A 27,892-nucleotide genomic window follows, 5' to 3' on the forward strand; every position below is an offset into this window, starting at 1 on the left:
GCACACCCTTGGCAATGGTGACATGGACTCGGGGAAAACTGCCCCTTAAACTCGACATGCCGAGCTTGGAAGGGTAACTAGATATTTCCTTACTGAGTCTCTTTCCTCTTCATCTATTCTTTCCTCATTTCTTATCCCCGCTCGGCAACCCACCCTTCTCTTCTTCTTCCGAGCTTCTTCCCCTGTTTCTTCCTTGATGGAGCTGATGTGGAGTTCAACAAGTGTTTCATAACTCCCTTCATCTGAACCATGTTGTTTTCAAAACCTTTCGAAATAGGTTAGGTTTGTAAAGTTTTGAAGTTAGGTTTAATCGCAATTGACCACAAACAATAAATCAGATAGAGACTAATATATAGGTGTTAAAAAGGCCTTATCCACCTTGTCACGACAGCAACATATACTATGTATTCTACTTAGCCCCACCCATAGTTTTCTCGATTCCATCTTCTTTCTCCCATCGCCCCCTTCAGTTTTTCTAGCTAATATTTTTCCTAATCCATTTCTTGCTTTCTTCTTCTCAATTCTTAATCCTAATCCCTTAAAACCCACTCAATAACTAGATAAATCGGTCTTTTTATTGGCTTCTTGACCCATCAAAACCATTTATTCCATCGAATCCAAACCCTATTGCAAAATTTTAGCCGATTTTCCCGTTTGGGTTCTTTCAAATCGATTAGTTTTAATCAGAGATTGAATCTCTTGGTGAATGTGTTGATGGGTTTTAAGCAAAACATACAATCCTATGTGTGCAAGCAACCCTAATTGAATTGGATCTAGGTTTTCTCTAATTGAACATGCAACTTGAACACAAAAGAAGAAACCTAGGTTCTATGTATTATAATCAAATTCACACAATATGGATTAAAATACATACCTTGATTGTTATATTGTAATAACAATCTAAAAACCTTGCTTGAAAGACCTTTAGTAGCAAGCGCCACAAGTGGCGCGCCTCTAATGGCTCACAAACAAACCTAGCAACCAAGGATTACTATGGAGAGAGAGAGAAGGGAAGTGGAAAATTCGGCTCTAAGCCTTTCTTGGAGTGCATGGGACGAAATCCAACCCTATAGGGGTTTATATAGGTGATAAGATAGGTTTAGGATAAGGCATGTGTATCTTAGATAACCCTAATCCCTTAACTTCCTCCCTAAGGCTTCCAAGGCACCCTTAGAGCCCAAGGAAACCCTAGGAGCATCTAGATTTCGTCCCCCCTCCCCTCCTCTAAGGGAGGTTCTAGAATGCTCAATGCTCAACTATTGAACATTGTCACCTTTAGTCCCTGCAGTTTCAATTAATTCCTTTAATCCCAAAATTAACTCCAAGTTAATTTCTTATTAAATATTAATTAAACTATATGATTACTAATTAATATATTATTCACATAATACATTAATTAAATCATTTATTTTGATTTCAAATTAATTTATCAACCAAGTAATAAATTAATAAATCATTCTTCTCTCTCTAACAGTCATCCTATTCCATTGTCAGGTTTGAAGGCAACCCAAAAGGACATTGCTACTATTAATTCAAGTTTATACCAATTATAGTTATGGACTTAGACACCTAATCCAACATGTGTGAGGCTTCGAAATCAAATATCAGATTGTGGTGTTTGATTGGTAACCTAATCTTTTGGTGAATTCAAGTGTTCAGATTGTTGGGTCTGCTTTCAAGTTGATGTATATTTATAAAAACTGAATCTTGACAAAATTTCAAGGGGTTTCTGGTTTTGATCTCTTGTCGTACTAGATTATCGACTTCTGAGTCTTTCACTTCGTTCTTCCGTTGTGTCTGCTGGAAATTTAAAAAAAAAATCATATCAAGGGTGAGTCAGAAATACATAAATGCCCTAAAACTCAAAACATGTTCCAAGAATCTTAGCTTGTGTTTAGTTATGGAAAAACAGTTTTCATTTTCTGTTTTTCGTTTTCGCTTTTCAATTTTCGTTTTCCGTTTTCAGCTTCGCGTTTAGTTAAAACTTATTCATTTTTCATTTTTAGTTTTAGAAAATTAAAAAACGTGTTTAGATGTGTATTTTTCTATCGGTTTTCATTTTTAGAAAATGGTAGCAGTGGTAAGGTGGGTTTAGGGGCCGTGGCAGTGGTAGGGGCTGCGACGGGGGGAAGTGGTGTTGTCGATGATGGCGACAGTGGTGGTGGTCATGGCAGTGGAAGTGGTGGTGATAGACGGTGGTGATGGTGGCGACAATTATGGCAGTGGTGGTGATGGCGGCGACGGTGGTGGTGGTGATGGTGATGGGGTTGTGGTGGTGGTGATGGTAGGTCGGTGATTGTGGTAATGGTGTTGGGTGTGTGTGTGTGTATGTTTCTATGTGTTTGTGTTTGTGTTTGTGTTTGTGTTTGTGGGGGTGTGGGTGGGTGTGTGTGTATGTGTGTTTGTGGGGATGTGGGTGGGGTGGGTGGGTGTTTGTGGGTGTGTGTGTGTGGGTGTGTGTGTTTGTGGGGGTTGGGGTGTGTGTGTGTTTGTGGGGGTTGGTATGTGTGTGTGTGTGTTTGTGGGGGTGGGGTGGGGTGAGGGTGGGCTTGGGAGTGGATGCGGGTGCGGGTGCGGGTAGGTAGGGGTGTGGTGGGTTGGGGGTGTTAAGGCGGGGGTAGCTAGAGGTAGATGGGGTGGGAGTGGGAGTGGGTGTGTGTTTATATTTTAGAAAAAATTTGGAATTAGAAAAATATAGAAAACAATGATTATTGGTTTTCCAAAAATTTCCAACTTCTTTTTAATTTTAGAAAACGGAAAATTTTCATTTTCCATGAAAAATTTAGAAAAATAAACGAACTAAACGCGTTTTCAAAATTCTTATTTTTCTTGGAAAATTTTTCTGGAAAACAGCCAATTTTTCTGCAACTAAACACACCCTTATGTTCATTTTTAGATGAAAACAAAAAATCATTTTACAAAAAGAAGAAGAAAAACAAGTTATAGAGATTAAGCCTTTTGTAATTCATCAAAATTATAGAAGATGTTATGGTAAAGAGAAATTAATGTGATATTTAAGTATCTGTAGTTGTAGAGGGTTTGATTTGAACAGTGGGAATTAACCTACGAGGTTGTGTACGAATTTTGGTTTGAAGCGGGCCACAAACCATAATTTTGGACAAAATTGTTTTTTCATAACCAACAAAACAAAATTGTTAATACATATATACATATATGTGTACAAATTATATGATGAGCAACAAAATTGGAATTAGTTTGAATACTGACTGGAAAAAACAGCCTTCCTGGTAGCTTTTGGAGCCATACCAATTTCATCATTTGCAATAAAATGGATAGTAGGGCTGATTGCACCCAAAAGATGGTATGGAAGTCCTATGTAGACAAAGAATCATAGATGATTAGTGATAATACATTGAGGAAGAAAGAATGAAGACATTGAACAGTGAAACGATATGGATGTTTAACCTTTCTAATAGTGAATAGTTGCAATTGAAAACTGGAAAACAAAACCAAAGCAATGAAAATTAGAAAAAAAAATAAAACGGAATAGAAGTTTCTTTTTCTCTTATCCAGAAACATTAGGGTTTGCCTCATCTTATCCACAGTCTGGAAAACAAAACTAAGAAAACCCAAATCACTTATGTATCACCGTGACATAAGATGGTGGAATAGAAGTTTCTTTTTCTCTTACTGATGAATCAAAGCCCTTTAAGAGCTTTATGAGGACCGAAGCGACGCCGATCAAGGTTAGACACATGCCAAATACCCAAATTCGTTACAAACAAACCAATATAGATAACCCCAATAAGCCTTAGGGTGTTTGGATTAGCTTATTAGCTTATTGCTTATTAGTTTATTTGTGGTGGGAATAAGCAATAAACAATAAGCAATGGGAGAGATGTTTATTAAAATTAGCTTATTTAGCTTATTCCAAACACAATAAACTGATTTTTAAAGATTTTATCCGAACACTTAAAGTTAGCTTATTATGGTGAGAATAAGCAATATACACCCTATTTTTTTCCTATCCAAACACCCCCTTGTTAAAGAAAAATTTAAACACCCCCCTTGTTAAAGAAAAATTTAAACAAATTGAATGAGATAGAATAATCACCCAAAGTACCTTCGAAAACGAACCTTCTAGCGGTGTGATATCACCAGGGAGAAAGACGAATTAGGGCAATAGAATCCCAAAATCACCGATGTCATATAATGATGGAATAGAAGTTGATTTTAGTGTTACTAATGAGTCGAAGCCCTTTAAGAGCTTTATGAGGACCGAAGCGATGCTGATGAAGGTACACACGACCCTGATGCCCAATTCCATTAGAAACAAACCAACATAGACAATCCCAAAAAGCCTTATTACAAAAAAAAAAAAATAAACAAACTGAATCATATATAACATTCACTCAAAGTAGTCTCTAAAACAAACCTTCTATTGATACGATATCACCATGGAGAAAGACGAATTAGGGCAGCAGAATCCCAAAACCTTATTGAAATGAAATTAAACCACCAGAAGTATCAATAACACACACTAAAACCGAATACAACACTTTGAAGAAATAGGAGAATGTGGAAAAGGAGATGTAGCTTACATAAGTGTCAATTGGCATCGAACAGTTAAACGTGATATGTAAGAGTGGTAGTCTGTGTAATTGTGATTTTCTCTCGACTCTTTTCGTTGCCAAACTGTCATTATATATAGGGGTGCTTGTGATTACTTATTTGAAGTATTTATTGGGCTTATTGCGGCTTGACAACAATTATTAAAACATCGGATATGCTAATTCAAACATTTTTTTTTAATTATGTTTTTGAAGCTAGATAAACTAATAATCACTCTTACTAAAAAACATAAGTTGTTTTAACGTAAAGCTTGGATGCAATATTTTGACTTGAGTTGAGCTTTTAATCTATTAATAATATACTTAACAAACTTGTTTTTTTATTATCAATAAAACATGAAGAAAATTAGTAGCATACAAATATGTTTTAATTGATGTAATATAATCTGTTTTCTAATTTTGGTATTATAATATTATAAGAAAATTACGATTGAACCCTTTAAATCGAAAGGTGTACTTATATTTTACATTTTACTTTTACGAGAATTTCATATATACTCTTATTAAACTTTAAAATATCGTATTTAACCTACCTAAAATCTAAATATAATATTTACCCTTTTTAAATTTTAAAATATCATAATTACCCAAATTTATTTTTTGGACTTTTATAATCAGTTTTTTTATACTTTTTAATCATATTAATTTATCAAAAGAGGCTAACTGACCATATTGCCCTTCAATATTAAAACTTTTGCCATACATTCGATTGATCGAATTATCCCCAATTATCTAACCCTGAGATGTAGATCGACTCCTTACCCCAAGAAGTGTTTTACCTATCAAAATAGTATCAATCCAATCGATACCCACCATACTTTTTCCCCTGAATTCGACTCCCAATCTTCATTAGACTGGAACACACTCCTACCCATCGAAGAACTCCCTAAAAAGCTACAAGAAATTGTCATTCTCTTTCAATCTATAGAGGATCCAAGAGCCAAATACGAGCAATTATTATTCTATGGCAAAAATCTTCAACCCCTTGAAGACCAATTCAATACTTACAAAAACAAGATTGCATGTTGTGTTTCTTAGGTCTAGTTACAAGCTTATTTTGATTCCAGTATTAAAAATATGATTTTTGAGGCTTCTTCTGATTCCATACTGACCAAAGGTTTAGCAATTTTATGGGTTCAAGGTTTGTTTGGTCACCATGTGCAATCTTGAGGGTTTCCTCATATTTCATTGTTCATTTGGGTTTGTAACAGATTTTGACACCTTCTAGAAACAATGGGTTTTTGAATATTTTGAAAGTAATAGAAAAAGGTCTTGACTATATAAGTAGGGCTGTAAATGAACCAAACGATCACGAACAGAGGCTTGTTCGTGTTCATTTGTTTAACTTTAACCGAACAACAAACGAACACGAACAACTAAACGAACTGACTTTTTATGTTCGTATTCGTTCGTTAAGCAATTTAGTGTGTTCGTGTTCGTTTATGTTCGTTCGTTTAGTTGATAAACGAACACAAACGAACATAAACGAACACAAAGTCAAACAAACTTAAACTAACATATATTAACAAACATAAACAAATAATAAAGAGTTTTTATTCTAGTACTGTAGTAGTTTATTGCGTATACACATACATGTATATATTAGTATAAATAATAATAATAATAATAATAATAATAATAATCATAAATAAACAAACGAACATAAACAAACGAACGTAAACAAACATAAATGAACGAATGTGAACGAATGTAAAGGAACGTAAATGAACGAACAGGAGCATTGTTCGTGTTCGTTCGTTTAACTAAACGAACTAGGTATCTTGTTCATGTTCGTTCGTTTATTAAATAAGCGAACGTAAACGAACATCTCGCCGAACGGTTTACGAACTGTTCGTCGAACGTTTAGTTCGTTTACAGCTCTATTTATAAGTAAAAGACTACAAGCTAAGAAATGGATTGAATCGTCCACCTATATTCAAAGCCCCATTAAAACAACTAGAATCTAATTTAAAATTTGAGAAATATGTTAGAGAACTCAAATATTGATGACTCAAAATCCGATGGTTATTCACAAATTGAGAACCCTAATATTAATGGACAATGGTGTTTTGGGAAGTATAAGACAAAGGATATCAACGATTCTAAAGAGTGACAATAAACCAATCGAATTGGAAGTCAAAGATGTATCATATTAGCATGGTGGACATGCACGGGTGAAAGGTAGAAATGAGGAGTGTCAAGAGACACTTTTTAATTCAATGGAGTTTGAAAGGAAGAACATGATTAACAGGTATCGACAGGAATTCAGTCAATCAAATGTATTGCAAATGGGTTTCAATAATGAAGGGCAATTTGGTCAATTAATTTTATTTGATAAATTAATATAATTATAAAATATAAAAAGTTATAAAAACAGTTTAAAAATTGTTTTAAAAATAAATTTGGATAAATATGATATTTTAAAAGTTAAGGATGGGTAAATATGATATTTAAATTATAGACCTGACAAATACGATATTTTGAAACTTAATAAGGATATATACGAAATTCTCCCTTTACTTTTTGTGTACCACCTCCGCCCTATCTTATTTTTCTCCGACTCTTCAAAATCCAAAAAAATTTAATCTTTCATTTTTTTTTAAAAAAAAATTAATATATTTTATACAATTTTTTTATAGACAATCAAAAAATAAAAATATATACATAGTTTTTGTAATTTTTTAGTATATATGTTATTTAATAAAAACTGAAAAAGAATAATTTTTTTTTCTAGCGTTGCCGAATAGGAGAAAAGAGAAGCAACGAGGAATCTATCCCGTGTGGAGCTAAACCGCACCCATTAGGACCACCAATGTCTTTATTAGGCTGGAGGGTGTGGTGCCACCGAAACCTCACTCCCTCCCCCGCCAAATCAGCGTCATGTCATTTTTTACCATACAAGTGTGGTTTCTTGCCACACCAAGGGAGTGGTGCCACACTTTCAAAAGGCAAAAAAGAAAAAATAAATAAATAAATAAATAAATCAATTCATTTATGCCCCCAACGGTCACACCCACCAACAACCAATCACAAACCACGGTCTTCAAGGACCGCACTGCGGTCTTGGCCGCACCTAACCGCACCCTGGGGCGGTGTTCCTTGGCCACGTGTCACCATCGCGGTTCCAAACCGCATCCCACTCCGTGAAGCCTTAGCACACTCCTATTTTTTAGGGGGTAAATGTTATAGCAACCCTATGCTCTTTACTTAGGATTGGAGACACCGTACACCCGTACCACCCACACCGTTAGGACCACCAGTGTCTTTATTATTATAAGAAAGTCGATTATTGATTTTGATGATAATTATTATTTAAAAGGAATACAATAATTAACTACAAATGTGAAGATAATCATTTGACAACGCATCCAAAGTTCCAAACACACCTATAACTCCGCTGTTTTCATACCGATCGAATTAGGTTACGTTTGTAAATCTTTGAAGTTAGGTTTAATCGCAATTGACCAGAAACAAGAAATCAGATAGCGACGGAGACGTGGGTGTTAAAAAGGCCTTATCCACGCTGTCACGTCAGCAGCATATACTCGGCATTCTACTTATCCCCGCCCACAGTTTTCTCGGTTCCACCTTCTTTCTCCCATCGTCCCCCTTCGGTGTTTCCAACCAATATTTTTCCTAATCCATTTCTTGATTTCCTCTTATCAATGCTTAATCCTAATCCCTTAAAACCCACGCAGCAACTCGATGAACCGGTCTCTTTATTGGCTTCTTGACCCATCGAAACCATTTATTCCATCGTTTCCGGATCCTAGTGCACAATTTTAGCCTAGTTCCTCGCTTGGGTTCTTTCAAATTGACGAGTTTTGATACGAAATCGAATCTTTTGGTGAATGTACGAGGCTTCGAAATCGAATCTCAGATTGTGGTGTATTGATTGGTAACCTAATATTTTGGTGAATTCAAGTGTGTTCTGTTCTGATTGGTGGGTCTGCTTTCAAGTTGAATTAAATTCATAAAAACTGAATCTTGACAAAATTTCAAGGGTTTCTTGGTTTGATTTCAAGTTTTGAGTATGGTGGCTATAAAAATTGGGATGCTTCACTATGTATTGGACCATGTGTATGGTGCATTCATGCACAGAACAAAGCTAAGCACGCCGTTCTTTTCAAGAGGATGGGGTGGCACAAAGCTTGATCTTTTAGAACGAATGATTCGACAGATTTTCCCAGTAGTTGAAGGCCAAAATTGGCCTCCAAGATTGATTCAACCCGTTTGGAAAACAGTTTGGGAAACCAAAAGTGCTTGTTTGAAAGAAGGTGTTTTCAGGACCCCTTGTGATGAACAACTTATCAATGCATTGCCTCCTGAGAGTCACATTGCAAGAGTTGCTTTTCTTGCCCCAAAATCTGTCCCACCTCACAAAATGGCTTGTGTTGTTCATCTCGCAGGTATACACCATTAAAACATAAGATTTACTGTTTCCGATATGATGATTGGATTTGAAATCCTTTGATTATGAACTTTAGGTACTGGGGACCATAGTTTTGAGCGAAGGTTGCGACTTGGTGGACCACTTTTGAAGGAAAATATAGCAACAATGGTTCTTGAGAGGTAATAACCAATTCCATTATTGATTTTAGCTTCCGACATCTTATCTTTTATTCTTTTTTGAATTGTATAGCCCTTTTTATGGACAAAGACGCCCATTTCTGCAAAGTGGGTCAAAATTGTTATGTGTGAGTGATTTGCTGTTATTAGGAAGAGCTACCATTGAAGAAGCACGCAGTCTCCTACACTGGTTGGATTCTGAAGCAGGTTTTGGTAAAATGGGCGTTTGTGGTCTAAGCATGGGTAACTTTTCAACTCTAATACTATCTTTTAAGGGCAAACGAGTCAAATCACTTTGTTTTTATGCAAAAATTAGGTCCAAAGGGCAAAACTTTATGTGAAAACGATACAGTAGCCAAATGCATAAGCTCTGAAAATTTCTTCTACATAAATATCAAGAAATGTAAAGCTTTCAAGATCTTTTAGGGTTTGTTTATGGTGTTTAGGTGGAGTACATGCTGCCATGGTTGGATCATTACATCCTACACCTATTGCTACATTTCCATTTCTATCCCCGCATTCTGCTGTTGTGGCATTCTGTGAAGGAGTATTAAAGCATGCAACAGCTTGGGAAGCACTAAGAGATGATCTTTCAGTGCATAATGCTGGTATGACACTTGATGAAGTAAGAGAGCGGATGAGAAACGTATTGTCTCTCACAGATGTCACACGTTTCCCCATACCCAAAAACCCTGACGCTGTTATTCTTGTTGCAGCCACTGTAAGTACCCCATAACCTCTGACTTGACCCACACTGCTCAAAAAACATCATGTCAGATGTAAATTAGGTATACAGGTATACAGTGGCCTATTAGGTGGTTGACATAAGAGCCTAATATCCAAAAGGAGCCCAATTCATATTAGAATTGAAACTTTGACACTGTGGTTGTTAAGACTTGAACCCTTATCTGTTATATTAGTGTAAATTCAAATTTTGGTGTTGGTGTTTGTTAGGATGATGGATACATACCTAAACACTCGGTGTTGGAGGTGCAAAGAGCTTGGCCAGGATCTGAAGTGAGATGGGTGACAGGTGGACATGTGTCATCGTTCATTCTCCACAATGGGGAGTTTAGAAGAGCCATTAGAGACGGGTTAAACAGATTACAGTGGAAGGAGTCTCCTTTATGATATTGTGAAGTGTGAGGTATCGATCATGAAAAGACAAAGAAGATACTAACCTGTAAAGTTGATACAAAACAGGAAGGAATAGATTTGTCTTGTATATTGTTGTGCTGAGTGGTTTGATTTTAACAATTTGATTATCTTCATTTGATTTTAAATGATTTAGTCTTTGTAACTCTTGTAATTGATATATTATTTTGGTTTTGTTTTAATCAAATTAACTAGGATATTGCTGAAATTAAAGATCAAATGACAAATAAAATGTCGATCTTTCAGTTCCTATTATTTGTTTCATCAACTTGGATTGAAAGCATAATTTAGTCTTATGATTATGATTATAGGACTATGAATTTATTGTTGATTTGTTACATTTGTATATTTAGCCTTTTATTTCAAATTGTTATTTTCATCATGAATTTGTGAGTAAACTAAGCCACTTAACTATTATTTTGTCACTATTTAGCCTATTTTGGTCATAAAGTCATCAGAGTTACTTACCCTCAAACTTGAAAGGATCTTGGTGGTGACATGAGGAAGTTCAAAATTCAAGTTAAGGTAAAACAAATGCGTTATAAGGGCATTCTTGTGTAATGAATACGGAAAAAGAGATAGGACGAATAAAAGATGCCAGGAGGCCAAAAAAGATACAAAAATTGGTGCCCAAAGCGATGTATATGTCATAAGAAGAGATGTATATGAGGTTGGATATTAAAGGATGGGAGAATGAAATTTACAAGTTATCAAAATCTAGATAGAGAAGAAAAAGGGCACATGAAATGTCAGTTATATTATGGATGCCAACGGTTGAGTTCTAGTGAAAGATAATAATCTTAGGGGGAGATGGAGTAGTTACTTTTCATTCTTTATTTAACGAGACAACATTGTTTAAGATGGAGAGAATGGAGAGGGCATCGAAGGGTGAACAACATACATACAATGATGCTTATGCACGGATATTAAAAGTGAAGAGCGTTTTATAGAGGATTAGGAGGAACAAAGTTGCAGACCAATACCACATCCCTATTAATGTATGGCATTGCCTTGAGGAAGTGGAAGTGTGATGGTCAACAAACCTTTTTCAACATTATTTAAATGAATGCATAGGCGTCATAGAGTGGATATCTACAATTGTGATACAGATTTGTAAGAACAAATGTGACACCTATAGTTATGGCAACAATCAAGGTATATAGCTTCTTAGTCATACCATGAAACTATGTGAGAGAATGTTTGAAGGCATATTACAAGGTGAAATATTCATAACCAAAAACTAAATATGTGGGAGGTCAACGAATAAGGCGATCCACTTTCTCAGACACCTTTGCCTTACCTCCTCATGTGTCTTACCTCCTAGGATGATTTAGAGAACCTAGAATTGTTTGTGAACGGTTGGTTAATGGTTAGAAGTTAGTAGAATTCACCAAGTTAGGTTCTGTTTGATAGTTTCTGTCTGGGAAAGTGTTGTCTGAGAAAGTTTTCTGACTGGGAAACAAACCATGTTGTTTGATTGTACATCTGATTGACTGTGCTGAATGATGAAAAAAAGTAATAATTCAATAAAAAATAAATTTTAAAAAAGTTATTTAAAAAAATTAATAATCCAATAAAGAAAGAAAGAGGCGGGGTTTGGTGTATAATTGTATTTCCAGCCCATTCAGCTAGAAAGATATGATTTTGGGGCTTTCTGGGAAAGACATATCTTACCGGGAAAGACCCCTTCTTTTATGCAAATCAAACAGTCTTTCCGGTCCATTCAGCCAGAAAGATCTGTTTGGACCTACAAATATGCGTATCAAACGGGGCCTTAGTAGAATTCGTCAACTACCAAGTGGACTAGTCCCACATTGGCAAGATTTATATGATGAGATGATTTAGATGATTTGGATGATTTGGAGGAACCTTGTGCTATGGAGATATGTTGGGCTATCCACAATATGTATTGACGTTCATAGACTTGTGTCCGAATGACAGTGGGTGATTGAGAGTCTTTCCTAGTGGAAAAAAAGGATCCACCATGGATCTTCCATACATTTTTGTTGACTATCAATAGGGTTTCTCATGACATCTTGAGATTAGTGACAGGACTAAATGCTCGGTTGGATATTAAGAGGAAAACTTTGAAGAAAAAAAGTTATAGATTAATACCAACAAGATGAAATATATTTGTTGCAATTTTACCAAAGAGTGTGAGCGTAATAGCGAGAGACTACAAGTCTTCTTTGAGGCTCAAGTAATACACTCAAAGAGATTTTCTAAGTACTTGGGGTGTATAATCCACAAGAAATGGGATTTATAGGACGATGTTACACACCACATAAATATGAGATGGTTAAAGTGGAGGTTGCCACATGAGTTTGTTGAAATTGAAGGGAAAGTTGTATGAGGTTGCATCAACAGCTAGCTATGTTATAGGGATCAATATGTTAGCCAAGAAAAAAGATGCATGACAAGAAGTAGGAAGTTGTGGAATGAGGATGCTACAATGGAACAACAATAGAATTATATTAGACATGATACGATATCAAAAATATGTTGGAAATGAAACCTATCATTGAAAAATTAGGGAAATGAAGATTAATGTGGTTCATGCATGTGTAGAGGAGGAGGCAACTGACAACTATGGTAAAGAGGGTGAAGACTTTCATCGTCATTTCGGAGAGGAGGAGTGTGACCGAGGAGGAGGTGTGAAGATAACTTAAGATTAGACATGAAAGCAGGGCCGGCCCATGGGGAGTTCACAAAGTGCCCATGAACAGGGCCCAAAACAATCCTAGGGCCCATTTTTTTTGGCACTTATAGCCTATGTTCGGTTACTGGCCCAAAAAGATTAGGTTAATCTTTTCATCAAATCATGTATCAGGCGACGCAAGAAGGAGCGGGAAACTCAAAATTTTCGGGAAAGAAACAAACACAACGCTTCGCTTTCTTATTCACTGATAAACGCTTCGATTTCTTCTTCACTGATAACGCTTACAAGCATGGGGCATGAATTAAAATTTTCTCTAATCCTTGACAGGCAACAGTAACGTTATTCTTGTTTGTTTTTTTTTTCTAAAGCATCAGTTTCAATTTCAGATGCAATCAACAATCTTACTTTTTTTTTCTTCTCAAAATTCTGAAGGAACAATTTTAGTTTACAAACATAGGTAATTAGCAATATTAGTTTATTTGAGTTCTTACAAAGTTTACAATCGTTCTTCACTTCCTGTTTCTTCTGGAAAATCAGAATTTTAGAAGCTTCAAATTTCTTACTTGCTTGAGGTTTAGAAATTAGAATGTAAGATTAAGGTATTTCTGTTTTTATATGTCTTTACCTCTTTTTTTTCTTCTTTATTTCTAATTTCTAATATTTTTGGAAGGTAGACTACACTCTAATCAGTAATTTGTTTCCAAAATCGGAGGAACAAGGATATCTGCTTCGAAAATCAGAACTCGGAAGGAACAAGAAATTAAGGTAATCAATTTCTGAATTTTGAAAGTACAAGCAAATCAATTTATGTTTTTTAGCTTTGATAAGTTTTTGATGTGTAAGAAGTAACTCAGTTTGTTTTTTTCTTTCTTTTTGACTTAGTGAATATCAATCCAACTTTGTGGTGTAGAAGTTTTTGATTTCAATTTTTTTTGAAATTTAGAAAATCAAAAGGTATTTTTCTGTTTTTGGATTTCTTTATAAGCAGATCATTGTTCCTTTTTTTTATAATGAAATGTATAATTCTTATTTGAATTTCGATTTTTTTGTACAGTTTTGATACCCTTTCTTGTTGAAAGGTCTGAAAATCAGAAGAGAAATGTAATTTTATGATTTCTGGACTTTTTTTTTTATTAAAAGCAGATCATTATTCTTTTTTCTTGATAATGAAATATATCTTACTGTTATGATTTTTGATTTTTTTTATACAGTTTTGATGCCCTTTACTACTTGAGTTTCAAAATATAGAACCAAGAAGTAATCTACAACTAGTAACAAAGATATTGTTGAAAAGTTTATTTCAACGAATACTAGGAGGATTGTTGTTTTCATGTTGAAGCAAATTTATTTTTTGTTTATTATTTTGAATGAAATTTTAATTTTATATATTTTGCAATAAAATTGAAATTTTTATTTTTTGCATAAATTTGTTGATCTTTTAATTTTTAAGGCTTATTTTTTTGTTAATTGCACAGGCCCTCTGAAATCTCGTGGCCGGCCCTGCACGAAAGAGTTGGACATTTTTCGGAAAAAATTAACCTTACATATGAAGTAGTAAAGGCTTAAAATTATAACGGTCGAGTAGCATAGATCTTAGTTTCCATATTTTAGTATTTTATCTTTTTGAATTTATCATTATGATATTTATTGTCACTTCACAAAAGATAACTTTAGCTATGAAGGAGTGAAGGGTTAAAATTATGATTGTTGAGTAGTTTCCCTACTTTATCTTTTTGAGCTTATTAATATATTTTTGATTGTCTTATTTATTCTATTTTTGATATTCATATCTGTTGTTTGTATCATTTTATTAAACCAACCCCCAACCCACACTCTCAACTTTTCTTATTCACTATATTTTGGTTCCTTCTTCATGTCATGTTAGTGATCTTCTTTGAAATCATTCTATCTAGCCTTGGGTAATTGTTACATCTAATATCCTCATCGCCTTGTTGTATATAAGATTTGAATATTGTTGTTGATGCATCTTTGTTTTCCAAAAACAGCTGAGCTATGGCCTATGTCATGGTGCAAGATTATATTTATATTTTATTACCTTTTCTAGTGAGACTAGCTTTCAACCGCTTCAACACACTTAGGGTGCGTTTGGTTGGCAGGAAAGGAATGGAATTCGAGGGAAAAAGGATTCTAATTCCCTCGAATTCATGTGTTTGGTTGGACTTAGAGGAGGGAAAAAGATTCCTAAATGAAATAAACTTTCCACCATATGGAGGAAAGTGAATTCCTTCCAAAGTTGGATGGAAAACATTCCTTCTCATGAAGGAAAGTGACAGATTACAAAAATACCCCTTGTATTTATCAAAAAACCCACCACCACTACCGCCACCACCACCACTATCACTGACAACCACCACCGCCGCTACCACCACCACCATCAGTCCACCACCGCCGCCACCACCACCGCCACCGCCGCCACCAGTCCACCACCGTCGCCGCCACCACCACCACCGCCGCCACCACCACCGCCGCCACCACCACCACCGTTGCCGCCCAACCGACCACTGACCACCACCACCACCACTGTCGCTGCCGCCATAGCCACTACCACCGCCTACGTTGCAACGACCGCCGCCACCACCACTACCACCGCCATGACCACCACCCACCACTACCACCGCCGCCACCACCACCCACCATCACCGTCGCCGCCATCACCCACCGTCACTGCCTCTGACGCCACCACCACTACCATCGTCGTCATTACCACCGTCGCCGCCGCCACCGACCACAATCACCACCACCGCCACCATTGCCGCCACCACCACCATTACCATTACCCACCACCACTACTAATGCCATCACCCACCACCACCGCCGCCACCATCACCACCACCAATAACACTACCACCACCACTACCAACGCTGCCACCATCGCTGCTACAACCATCCTCACCAGCCGCCACTGCCACCACCAGTACATCACCGACGTCGTTGTCGCCACCAGCTGCCACTGCCACCATCACCACCACTTCCGCTACTACAATCAACGCCACCGCCACCATCACCGCCGAAATTTTACTGTTTTTATAATTTTCATAATGTATCTTTACATATAAGTTAGAAAACAAGGTAAAATTAAGCAAAACATGCAAAAAAGGTAATTATGTCATTTTACATGAATTCCAATTCCATTTCCTGCGAACCAAACAGAATTTGGAATTAATTCCAATTCCATTTCCTGCCAACCAAACAGCATATGGAATTGGATTCAAATTCCTGACAGATTCCTTTTTCCAATTCCAATTCAAATTCCTTCGGTAACATTCTGCGAACCAAACAGCACCTTATTATACATACGATTATTATAGATTATTATACATACGAAGATTAAAAAGATCCTGAAGTTTGTATGTTTCGACCAAAAGTTTACAAAGCTGGGTTGTTGATGAACGAAAAAATCACAAACTATAAACTATGATCAACATCTTTTACAATTGCAATGATGGTTTTGAAACACATTATAAAGATCTAATTTAACCTTTCCATATCTATAAATACGCCTTTCCACAGTTAAAATTTCATATGAAAATGAAGACATCTTTCTTCACCATTGCTCTTCTCTCCCTCTTCCTTTCCCTTTACCCTTCTCTCTCCCAACGCTGCAACAAAAAAGACGAAAAAATCCTTCTCAGAATCAAAAAATCATTTGGAAATCCCGATGTCTTAACAACTTGGACCAAAGAAATCGACTGTTGTTCATGGTACTCTGTGCAATGTGACGAGTACACCGATCGTATCAGTGCACTCACCATCTTCTCCGGCAACATCTCCGGTCGAATCACAGAGGCCATCGGCAACCTCCCTTACCTCGAAACCCTAATTTTGCGGAAGCTCACAAATCTCACCGGCCAAATTCCGTCTTCAATTGCCAAACTCACTAAACTCAAAACTCTCACCATTAGCTATACAAATATCTCCGGCCCCATCCCTTCTTTCCTCAGTCAAATCAAAAGCTTAGCGACACTGGATTTGTCGTACAATGGTTTCACCGGAACAATCCCGCCGGAGCTCTCTTTGCTGCCAAAACTCCGAACACTTCGCCTGGACAGGAATAGACTAACCGGAAAATTTCCTGAGTCGTTTGGGAATTTCACCGGAAGGCTTCCGGCGATTTATCTGTCTCATAACCTACTGAATGGAAGTGTACCCCAGTCAATGGCTCAGGTGAACTTCACGGCGTTAGATTTGTCCAGAAACAGGCTCATGGGAGACTTGTCGGTGTTTTTTGGGATGAATAAGACGATTAAAGCTGCTAATTTTTCGAGGAACTTGTTTGAGTTTAACTTCTCGAATTTGAATCAGTTTCCGGAGAGCTTGTCGGTGTTAGATTTGAATCATAACAGGATATATGGGAGTTTGCCGGCGACGTTGACAGGACTAAAATTGCAGACGTGGAACGTGAGTTTCAATAGACTGTGTGGTGAAATTCCGACCGGCGGAAGTTTGCAGAAGTACGATAGCTCGGCGTATTTTCATAACCAGTGCCTGTGTGGGTCTCCATTGCCTGCATGCTAATAAAATTCAAGAATATCTTCATGGCTTCTAGAAGCTTTTATATATTTCTATTTTATAGTTGTAAAGTTGCTTTGAGAAGTTAATAAAAATATGTTCAAAATTTATAGTTATTGACTTTTTCATTAGGGAATCCATATTGCTCGAATAAACCGTAAATCGTTATCAAAATCATTTTATTTTATTTGTTGATCATTTAAAATAATTTTTTTTTACCGGTATTTGTGACATTAGAAAAACTCAACATATTATGATATTATGATGCGTGAAAAAACTATTGTATTATTTTTTGTATTAAAAAACCATTTTATTTTCTGATTTTATATAATAAAACATTTTTATGTATTGATTTTGTACAAAAAAAAAACCTTAAATTCCCCCTTTTTGTTTTGTATTATTCTCTTGAGAAATGATAATTGATAAATATCTCATTCATTCCATAAAAAGAGATGGTATAAGTGTATAATTTTTTCATTGTTTTTCTGTTATCACTTTCTTTTTCTTTTTGATAGACTATTTGGTTGCTCAAAATTTATGAATATTATCGTATGGTTAGCAACTGTCCAATAAGAGAAGTTTTCGAGAAGAAAAATACAGTTTGTTTCCTTGATTCTTAATTTTGCTATGTTGTATCTATCTTCATATATGGAATCAATGATATATTTACCAATTATCTTGAGATCAAGGGTTTCATTGGTAATCCCTCTCCTAAAATATATTCACTTCGTTCCTTGGTCGTTTTCTCTTCTCCCTTCTTGAGACCCTTTTTGTTATAATCTCAATTTATCCACTACTATGAGTTTGTTATGATTGACCCTCATGAGGTACACTTTCCTTCCATAATACACATCTTGGTTAGCTATAATGTGCTCTTGATCATGGTCTTCAGCTTCATATATCGTCCTCGAAAAGTCTTACTACTTATTTTGATGTCGATTGAGGGGTTGCCTAATAACTCGTCGTCTCACATCCGGGAACTTTATCTTTCTGGATGACAACCACAACTCTTGACCATCTAAGTGTGTGTATTATTTCTCCTTCCAATGTCAAAGTTAAATAGATAGGGTGGTAATAGGGTGGTAATGTAGTCATCAGAACATCTTGGATTTGCAATCTCATTCGCGAACTCCATTGCCTTAACACCAAGGTCATCATTTTCCATTGTAACAACTTCAATTTTCAAGTTTCATTTGCCCATTATAGGTTATTGTTGGGGCCATTATCTGTTATATTGCAACCTTCTTGTTCCTTTTTGTTGTACTTGTTTTATTGCACTCATGCACGTACTCCTCTTTTATTGGTGTCATTGCAAAACTTTGTTTCGCATTGCGAAGACCATTTATTGAAACAGTCGTCTATCCACATGTAAACTACCAACTTCGATCTCCCAATACCCTGTTAAGATTTATGGAGTCTTGAACAAATTGACAAGTTCCTAAGAGTTCAAGGGCCATAAATGAAACTTGGAAATTAAAACAATTGAATATTGAAATGGACGCACTATCAATTGTTTAATAATATTGTTGGACGGTGGCTATCAATTAAACAATTGTTTAATATTTCTTTGACTATGCATACTTTCGGTAATGAACGGCCGCAATATTATATTCACAATATGTGAATTGAAGAAAAGTTTACGGCACATCTCAATATATATATGTGCAATGTAACTCTTTGTATGTGTGCATCAAATATAACTTATAGAGTTATAAATTGTAATCTTATTGAGTTAATAAGAAAATTTAGTTGCAGCCCGTGGACGTAGGATTTACACCGAATCCGAACCACGTAAAATCCTTGTGTTCTTTATTGCTTTATTTTCTCGTTTCGTTTGTGTGTGTGTGATAGTGTTTCCGCTGCGTGTACCCTGTCTCAATTCCTTACAATTGGTATCAGAGCCTGGTTAGCGAGGTTATGGAGGGTACGATCGTTTTTTTTTATCACGCACGAGTGTACCTGATTTGTATCTTGTTTGTCGTAATGGCTGAAGACAAGATTATAATCGAAAGGTTCAATGGTTCTGATTTTAGTTGGTGGAAAATGCAATTAGAAGCATTGCTATGTCAGAAAGACTTGGACATGGTACTCGGAGACAAACCGGAGAAAATGGAAAAAGCTGCTGAAGATGCGTGGAACTCAAAGGACAAGAAAGCCAAGGCGGTTATTACATTGTCGTTGACGAAGAGCGTTGCTTTCAACATCATGAATGAAACCACGGCGCGTGGTATGATGGAGGCTCTGTCAAATATGTATGAGAAACCATCGGCGGCTAACAAGGTGTTCTTGATGAAGGAGCTGTTCACTACAAGGATGAATGAGGAAGACTCAGTTACGGTTCACATTAACAATCTAAATTCAATTCTGTCCAGATTATCATCTGTGGGAATTAAATTTGATAATGAGACTCAAGCTTCGCTGCTACTAGCTTCTCTACCTGATAGCTGGTCCGGAACAGTTGCTGCTATTACAAGTTCCGTGGGGACCAGTGGTATGACTTTTGAAGGGGTTAGAGATTTGGTTCTAGGCGAGGATATCAGACGCAAGAATCAAGGTGGATCTTCCTCTTCTGATTTATTAAATGTCGGAAGAGGTAGAGGGAATAGCAGGAATAGTGGGAGCAGTGGGAGTCGGGGAAAAAGTTCTTCTAGAACTTTGAAGAATGTGAAATGCTGGAACTGTCAAGAAGTGGGACATGTTAAGAGTCAATGTCCAAAGAAAGAATTGAACATTGCTGGTGCTGAGAGTATGTCTGAGGATGATGCATTGATACTCAGTATGGAAAGTTCTGTAGACTCTTGGGTCATGGATTCAGGGGCTTCGTTTCACGCCATGGACAACGGGGAAACGATGGTGAATCTAAAAGAAGGAGATTTTGGAAAGGTACGGTTAGCAAATGACGAGATGCTTCAAGTAGCGGGCATGGGAGATATTGATTTGGTTACTTCATTGGGAACTACATGGAGCCTGAAGGATGTCAGGGTGATTCCGGAGCTGAAGAAGAAATTGATTTCTGTTGGTCAGCTGGATAAACAAGGACTGGAAGTAAGGTTTGGTGGTGGTAAATGGATGGTGGTCAATGGTAATTCGGTGATTGCTCAAGGTTTGAAGTGTGGGTCATTGTATATGGTTGAGGTACCTGCTGAGGGAAGTATGACCATCCCGATTAAGCAAAACAAAATCTGGTTCGCTAAATCTACTGCTAAGAGAGTTCATTTTGCAAACATGAATTCTGGAGCCAAGGGGATGTTAGCTGAACGAGTCGGAAATTCTAAACCATTCAGGGGATTATGTGACAGTGGGAGCACGGGGTGTGTCCCGGGTACAGTTACAAAGAGCCGTTGGGTTTTGAAGACTAAGACTGGAAAATTCTCTCTTGTTGGAAGTTTGCAAAGTTTGGAGAGTGTTAGTGGTCCTCGGTGTATCTCTGGATCTGGTGGAGTGTCCAAACCGGTTGAGACAGAGGATGAGTCGGTGGTGGGATTAGCCACGACTAAGTTGGAGCTAGTGGGAGCTTCAACTGGCCCTTCTAGTACTTGAAGATGAGGGGCGGCTGCAATTAGAGAAATCAGACTAAGTTTTAGCTTGTTCTTTGAAACTGGAAGCTTGAAGGACTTGGTTGTTTTTTAAGATTACTGGAGTAATTGAGAGTTGAATGGCGGAGAAAGACTAATTTGTTCAAGTCTCCAAGTGGGAGATTGTTAAGATTTATGGAGTCTTGAACAAATTGACAAGTTCCTAAGAGTTTAAGGGCCATAAATGAAACTTGAAAATTAAAACAATTGAATATTGAATTGGACGCACTATCAATTGTTTAATAATATTGTTGGACGGTGGCTATCAATTAAACAATTGTTTAATATTTCTTTGACTATGCATACTTTCGGTAATGAACGGCCGCAATATTATATTCACAATATGTGAATTGAAGAAAAGTTTACGGCACATCTCAATATATATATGTGCAATGTAACTCTTTGTATGTGTGCATCAAATATAATTTGTAGAGTTATAAATTGTAATCTTATTGAGTTAATAAGAAAATTTAGTTGCAGCCCGTGGACGTAGGATTTACACCGAATCCGAACCACGTAAAATCTTTGTGTTCTTTATTGCTTTATTTTCTCGTTTCGTTTGTGTGTGTGTGTGATAGTGTTTCCGCTGCGTGTACCATGTCTCAATTCCTTACATACCCAGTTATATAGGATTTCGGGTTTGATGTGATATTGATTTAAAAAAAATGTAAAATAGACTCATTTTATTAGAATGTGTGATGCTAAGCAAAAATAAATAAATAAATAAAAATAAATAAATGAACTGAATTCACTCACTTTTTGGTATTTACATTTTCATAATTTCATTGCATATTACCTTGCATCCTTGTAAATAGTAAATATTTATTTTTGCATCTTTTTAACAATAGGTAACCAAATCGTTAAAGTATGTGGGACCCGAACCTAAAACAATTCATTTTGAATACTTATAATTCTCTAGCAATCAATCGACACTATCTCACCCCAAGATTAAAACACGTAAGATTCAAACGTGACAACTTTTTAGACAACTCGTTTTGTGTGTCAACATAACAAAGATTACATACAAACTAAAATCCAAATATGATATAATTATAGAATCAGTAACACGGTGCATATTTTTTTAGTTTTCCTTTCACGATTCAAGTTAATCCAGCAGTTAGTGGAGGACAAAAGTTTGTGAGTACAAATGACTCACATAGAGGATCTTTTTGTTATCTAAAAGTTAATGATTACTTTTGTTATGTAAAATTTAATGATGATTATTATTTTTAAAAAGTTAAACTAACCTACTCCTAATTACTACATATGTTTCCTAATTTGAACCCATGACCTCTCATTTGAGAGAGTCACTTTTTTCCGCTAGGCCAAAAACCCTTTGATATTTAATAATTACTTTGGTGTATATTTTATATTGTTATGTTATTAAGTATGAATTTGATTATTTATTTCGTACTCCCAATCTAATTTTGGTTATAAACTTGCATTGTAAATGGTTTTTGGTTTGTTTTGTTCTTTAGCACCAATAATTAGTTTTTTAGTTTCAAATAAAAATGGTTACAACTTACAATTCCTCATAAGTTAAGAATCAAAATAAACTTTATCGTTTAATCTGACGAACTGAAAAGGCTTCAGATACAGAGAACCATTCACGTCTTCAATCGAGTAACTTTGTATGATAAATATTATGTTCATTTAACTACCAACAAAGTAGGTTAACAAATGCCACACACATGAGTCTGCACAAGATTTGTGTGTTTCATCTTCTCAGATTTTTGTGTTTATTTGCTTAACCAAACTTCTTTTTTGGTACAATTAAAACTTCAATATTTATTTTAAATTTCTTTATCTTTTGGAATAAAACATTACAAGGACGCACTAATTTTATAAATTTCAAAACTTCAAGCCATTTTTTTGTGAGTCTTGAAAACACCATGGGCTTTTGGGCCTAAGCGAAAGTAACTTGGACCTCAGAACCATTATGGAGTATGGACTTCCCCATAAGTTTTAGGCCTTTTCCACATACAAAGAGAATCTTGCAATCTTGCATATGTTTGATTTGATATTTAAATAAGCCCATATAATACCATATGAAAGTGAAGATATGCTGCTATATGTATATATGTATATACAGACAAGTGGAGCTGAGCACATATTCTTGATTATGTGAGAGAGGAGCATTTATCAAGAATAAAGGTGAAAGCAGAGTTTATCACAAGAATCTTTAAAATTCATCAACACATAAGGAAAATAGAAAAATCAGTAATGGTAGGCTTGGTAGATATAAAAGGAGAGAATAAAGATGAAAGAATATAAAAAAAGCATCTTTCTCCTAACTATCATCACACTGGCATCAAAACTTTCACCATACCACACTACTTTTCTTAGCATATAACAAGTGTTTAATCTCACAAAATATATTATATAACTTTCTCTCCATATTTAATACAATTAGCAACACCAAAAAGACAAGGTTTTATCTCATGGGTAGTGTTTCTTTTCAAGAGAATCTAACACATCCTACATACAGTTCAATTTTAACTTCAAAAAGCTTATCTTTGTCACACCTCAACCAACTTTTTCCATAAATTACGAGTTTTTTCAACACTTCACCCTACTTTTTCCATCAATGATTATCAATGAAAGCCAAATAATTTTCAACTTCAACTCAAGACTAAATACGAAGAAAGGTATCAACTTACAGTGATGCGTTTAAAGAAAGCAAACAATCAAAGCACCTTTTGCTAGGTTCTCCTTCCACTAATGTTTATGGTCACATTTCAAAAAGAAAAAAAATAATAATAATAACAAAAGGCAAATATTCACAAATGACAACTACAAAAAACGGTTTCACATCACATGTTCCAGTTTCCATGAGTTTCAAAGAAACCAAAAACACACATAAAAACTGCAACTCTCATCTAGAAAAAAGAGATCAGAGCACATTTCTACAAAAAAGGTAATGAATTTCTGCTTGATAATCTATCACAACCTTAGTGAAATCTAACATACTAATGACTATATCTTGATTGGGTTATTTCCAGGTGATCAAAAAATGGGTTCTAAACCAGCTGCAGCAAATCCAGATGACTACAAACTCAAAGACACAAAGCCACAACTAGGTGAAAGATGGCCACATGGCGGAATAAGAGGAGGTGGAGGGTGGATAAGCAGTGATAGAGTCACAAGCACATACGATCTTGTAGAACAAATGTATTATCTTTATGTTCGTGTTGAAAAAGCAAGAGATCTTCCTATCAACCCTTTGACTGCAAGCTGTGATCCCTATGTTGAAGTCAAACTCGGAAACTACAAAGGAAAAACACAGCATTTTGAAAAGAGAACATACGCAGAATGGAAACAAGTGTTTGCGTTTTCAAAAGAGAAAATACAATCAACTGTTCTTGAAGTTTACGTGAAAGATAAAGACATGATTGCAAGAGATGATTATTTAGGAAAAGTCGTGTTTGACATGAATGAAGTCCCAACACGGGTCCCACCAGACAGCCCGTTAGCACCTCAATGGTATCGGTTAGAAGATCGAAAAGGAGACAGAAAAGTCAAAGGAGAGGTAATGCTTGCAGTTTGGATGGGGACACAAGCGGATGAAGCTTTTTCAGAAGCATGGCATTCGGATGCTGCAACTGTTCATGGTGAAGGTGTTTTTAGTGTAAGATCAAAAGTTTATGTATCTCCTAAACTTTGGTATCTAAGAGTTAATGTAATCGAAGCGCATGATGTCGAATCGGCTGACAAAAGTCAACTCCCGCAAGTTTTTGTCAAAGCTCAACTCGGGAACCAGATACTAAAGACGAAATTGTCCCCAACAAAAACAACAAATCCGATGTGGAACGAGGATTTGGTGTTTGTAGCAGCCGAGCCTTTTGAAGAACAGTTGGTTCTCACACTCGAAAACAAAGCAACTTCAAAAGAAGAGATCGTGGGTAGAATCGTCCTTCCACTTACCGCGTTTGAAAAACGGTTAGATCATCGAACTGTTCATTCAAAATGGTACAATCTTGAACAATTTGGATTTGCAATGTTGGAAGGTGGACAAAGAATGGAGCTTAAATTCTCAACTAGGATTCATCTAAGAGTGTGTCTAGAAGGTGGTTACCATGTTCTAGATGAATCCACAATGTATATAAGCGATCAACGACCCACGGCCCGCCAATTATGGAAAAAACCAATCGGAATCCTCGAAATCGGGATTTTAAGCGCGCAAGGACTTCAAGGGATGAAAACGAAAGACGGAAAGAAAACAACAGACGCGTATTGTGTCGCGAAATACGGACAAAAATGGGTGCGAACGCGTACGATTTTGGAGAGTTTTAACCCGAAATGGAACGAACAGTATACGTGGGAAGTATACGATCCGTGTACGGTTGTTAGTTTGGGGGTATTTGACAATTCCCATTTAGGCGGGAATGGAAACGGAGGGAGTGGAAAGGATTTGAGAATTGGAAAGATAAGAATCCGGTTATCGACATTGGAAACGGATCGAATCTACACGCATTCGTATCCTCTTCTTGTTTTACAACCCTCGGGGTTGAAAAAAACCGGTGAGTTACAATTAGCGTTTCGGTTTACTTGTTTATCGTTAGCGAATATGATTTATCTTTATAGTCAACCTTTACTTCCTAAAATGCATTATCAACATCCGTTGACTATAAGCCAGCTGGATACATTAAGATATCAAGCCATGAACATTGTGGCAATTCGGTTGGGAAGAGCTGAGCCTCCGTTAAGAAGAGAAGTGGTTGAATACATGTTGGATGTTGACTCGCATATGTGGAGTATGAGAAGAAGTAAAGCAAATTTTTTTCGAATTGTGTCTGTTTTCACGGGTGTGATTTCGATGAGTAAGTGGTTAGGAGATGTTTCGAATTGGAAAAATCCCGTAACTACCCTCCTGGTTCATGTTCTTTTTTTTATATTGGTTTGTTTTCCGGAGTTGATTCTTCCAACTGGATTCCTGTACATGTTTCTTATCGGAGTATGGAATTACCGATTCCGTCCACGTCATCCGCCACATATGGACACGAAGCTCTCATGGGCTGAAGCTGTTCAGCCGGATGAATTGGATGAAGAGTTTGATTCTTTTCCTTCTTCAAAGCCACAGGATGTGACAAAGATGAGGTATGATAGGCTTAGGAGTGTGGCTGGAAGGATACAGACAGTGGTTGGTGATATTGCAACACAAGGGGAAAGGTTTCAGGCGTTGCTGAGCTGGCGGGACCCGAGGGCGAGCTGTTTGTTTGTGGTTCTTTGTCTTGTGGTAGCTGTTGCTCTGTATGTGACGCCTTTTAAGCTTGTTGTTTTGGGGATGGGATTGTTTTTGTTGAGGCATCCGAGGTTTAGAAGCAAGATGCCTTCAGCGCCTAGTAATTTCTTCAGGAGATTACCAGCTCGAGCTGATAGCATGCTTTGAGGAAGGAGAAGAAGTAAAGGGAAACTATAGAGTGTTTGGTATACGATATTGTCTTCATTTTGTATTATGATTTGATGTTTTGTTTCGATTGAATGTTCAAGTTTAAGTGCTTCAAAAATTCTTTACCTCCATCTCATATACAGAGTATATTTTACTGCTTCAAACTTCAGAATTTATGAAATCTCATCTAAATTTGAGGACATTGTAGTCTTCTAGGAAAAATTTGATTCAAACTTAGAGCATAGAAATAGCATTACTACAAATATGAATTCATCAAATAGTAGGATGAATCTGTAAATCTCAGCAGATTCATCGTAGTGTAGTTCCAGAAATTACGAAATAAGGAAGAAAAGAAAAGGCAAGGTAGAATTTGTTGATGCAAAAACGGAGAAGGATAAATGATACTGTCGGAAAGAGCGTAATGCCATTGCGATGAAGAGAGACGGCAGTCATCGCCGGAAGAAAAGAGAAAGAGAGGCGACAACCTCTTCTCCCCAAACCACCTCCGCCATCCTTCTCTTTCCTAAACCCTAAATTATTTTCTGAAAATTCTAAGTAAACCCTAAAAAATTTTCTGAAAATCTTCGTTTTCTTACTCCTAGCTTAATTTCCACTATTGGACGAGGGAGTGGTGACACAAGAACCGCACTTTTGACACGTAGGAGTCACATTATTTTTACCACACAAAGTGTGATTCTTTACCACACCGGTGTGGAAACTATAGTAAAAAAAAAGAGAGGTGAGAGAAAGAAAATAGAGAGAAAAACACATAAATGAAGAGAGAGAAGAAAAAAGGTGTGGCCGTTTTTGGGAGAGATGCGGCCAAACCACACCCAAAACCGCATAAGGGGCGGTGTTCCTGCCTATGTAGCATTGAGTGCGGCCAAAACCGCGCTCCACTGTCTTGAGCCTTAAACCATCCGTTATACCCACCACATACCACATATGTGGTGGGTGTCACATCAGCACCACATTCTCCTACCACTAGCATGGGATACCTACCACTAACACACCACTCCACCTTATTTTTTTATTTAAATTTAATTCAAAAATACATTAAAATCATTTTTTTAATACTAGTTTTTCCATTAAATTAAAATACCAAATTACATTAAATAAAAACTACATTAATTGAAATAATAATAAAAAAACTAACAATAAAAACAAAAATTACATTACTTAAAATAAAAAAAAATTAAAAAAAACTAAAAATTCCAACCATAAATAAAATAAACTACCTCATACGCCTACGTCGGGCTCGAACCGACTCTTTCATCATTTGGAAAAGTTCCAAGTCTTCGCCCTCGAGGTCGTCCGCTTTCATTTTCAAGATTTCCATATCGGTTTTTGTTTGGAGCGTCGTTTGTGCCTCTTGAAATGATGATTGTGCTTCGATCATTTTTTGTTCCATCCGAGTCATCAC

The 27,892-nt window shown here is 36.4% G+C and overlaps 3 protein-coding genes, 1 long non-coding RNA gene and 1 pseudogene across 5 annotated transcripts; 4 read left to right on the forward strand and 1 right to left on the reverse strand.

The window, feature by feature from the left end:
• Positions 1-3,112: 3,112 nt before the first annotated feature.
• On the reverse strand, positions 3,113-4,667 carry LOC145129180 (uncharacterized). 2 transcript variants are annotated; one of them, XR_013717351.1, is made up of 4 exons: positions 4,563-4,667; positions 4,397-4,456; positions 3,427-4,271; positions 3,113-3,333 (listed from the first exon to the last, which is right to left on the reverse strand). It is a non-coding gene; the product is annotated as an uncharacterized LOC145129180 (long non-coding RNA). The 2 variants fall into 2 exon arrangements; XR_013717350.1 differs by having other exon boundaries at positions 3,113-4,271.
• A 261-nt stretch (positions 4,668-4,928) lies between these two features.
• Positions 4,929-6,103, forward strand: LOC145130791 (sufE-like protein 1, chloroplastic/mitochondrial pseudogene; annotated as a pseudogene).
• Positions 6,104-8,044: 1,941 nt separating this feature from the next.
• On the forward strand, positions 8,045-10,503 carry LOC145134008 (alpha/beta hydrolase family protein). Its single transcript, XM_079068940.1, has 5 exons — positions 8,045-9,001; positions 9,080-9,164; positions 9,235-9,404; positions 9,608-9,882; positions 10,116-10,503. Exons 1-5 carry the CDS (start codon positions 8,626-8,628, stop codon positions 10,290-10,292), a joined length of 1,083 nt encoding a protein of 360 aa, XP_078925066.1. The 5' UTR covers positions 8,045-8,625; the 3' UTR covers positions 10,293-10,503.
• Positions 10,504-16,524: 6,021 nt separating this feature from the next.
• On the forward strand, positions 16,525-17,530 carry LOC145133136 (polygalacturonase inhibitor-like). The gene has a single exon (XM_079068069.1). The coding sequence runs from the start codon at positions 16,525-16,527 to the stop codon at positions 17,509-17,511; it is 987 nt and encodes a 328-aa protein (XP_078924195.1). The 3' UTR covers positions 17,512-17,530.
• Positions 17,531-23,866: 6,336 nt separating this feature from the next.
• LOC145129714 (FT-interacting protein 1-like) lies at positions 23,867-26,587 on the forward strand. The gene is made up of 2 exons (XM_079064495.1): positions 23,867-23,997; positions 24,083-26,587. The coding sequence occupies exon 2, from the start codon at positions 24,094-24,096 to the stop codon at positions 26,467-26,469; it is 2,376 nt and encodes a 791-aa protein (XP_078920621.1). The 5' UTR covers positions 23,867-23,997; positions 24,083-24,093; the 3' UTR covers positions 26,470-26,587.
• The last annotated feature ends 1,305 nt before the right edge of the window (positions 26,588-27,892 follow it).

This window comes from Lactuca virosa, chromosome 8 (assembly GCF_052849685.1).
Source record: "Lactuca virosa cultivar CGN04683 chromosome 8, Lactuca_virosa_CGN04683_v6, whole genome shotgun sequence".
Lineage (NCBI taxonomy): Eukaryota > Viridiplantae > Streptophyta > Magnoliopsida > Asterales > Asteraceae > Lactuca > Lactuca virosa.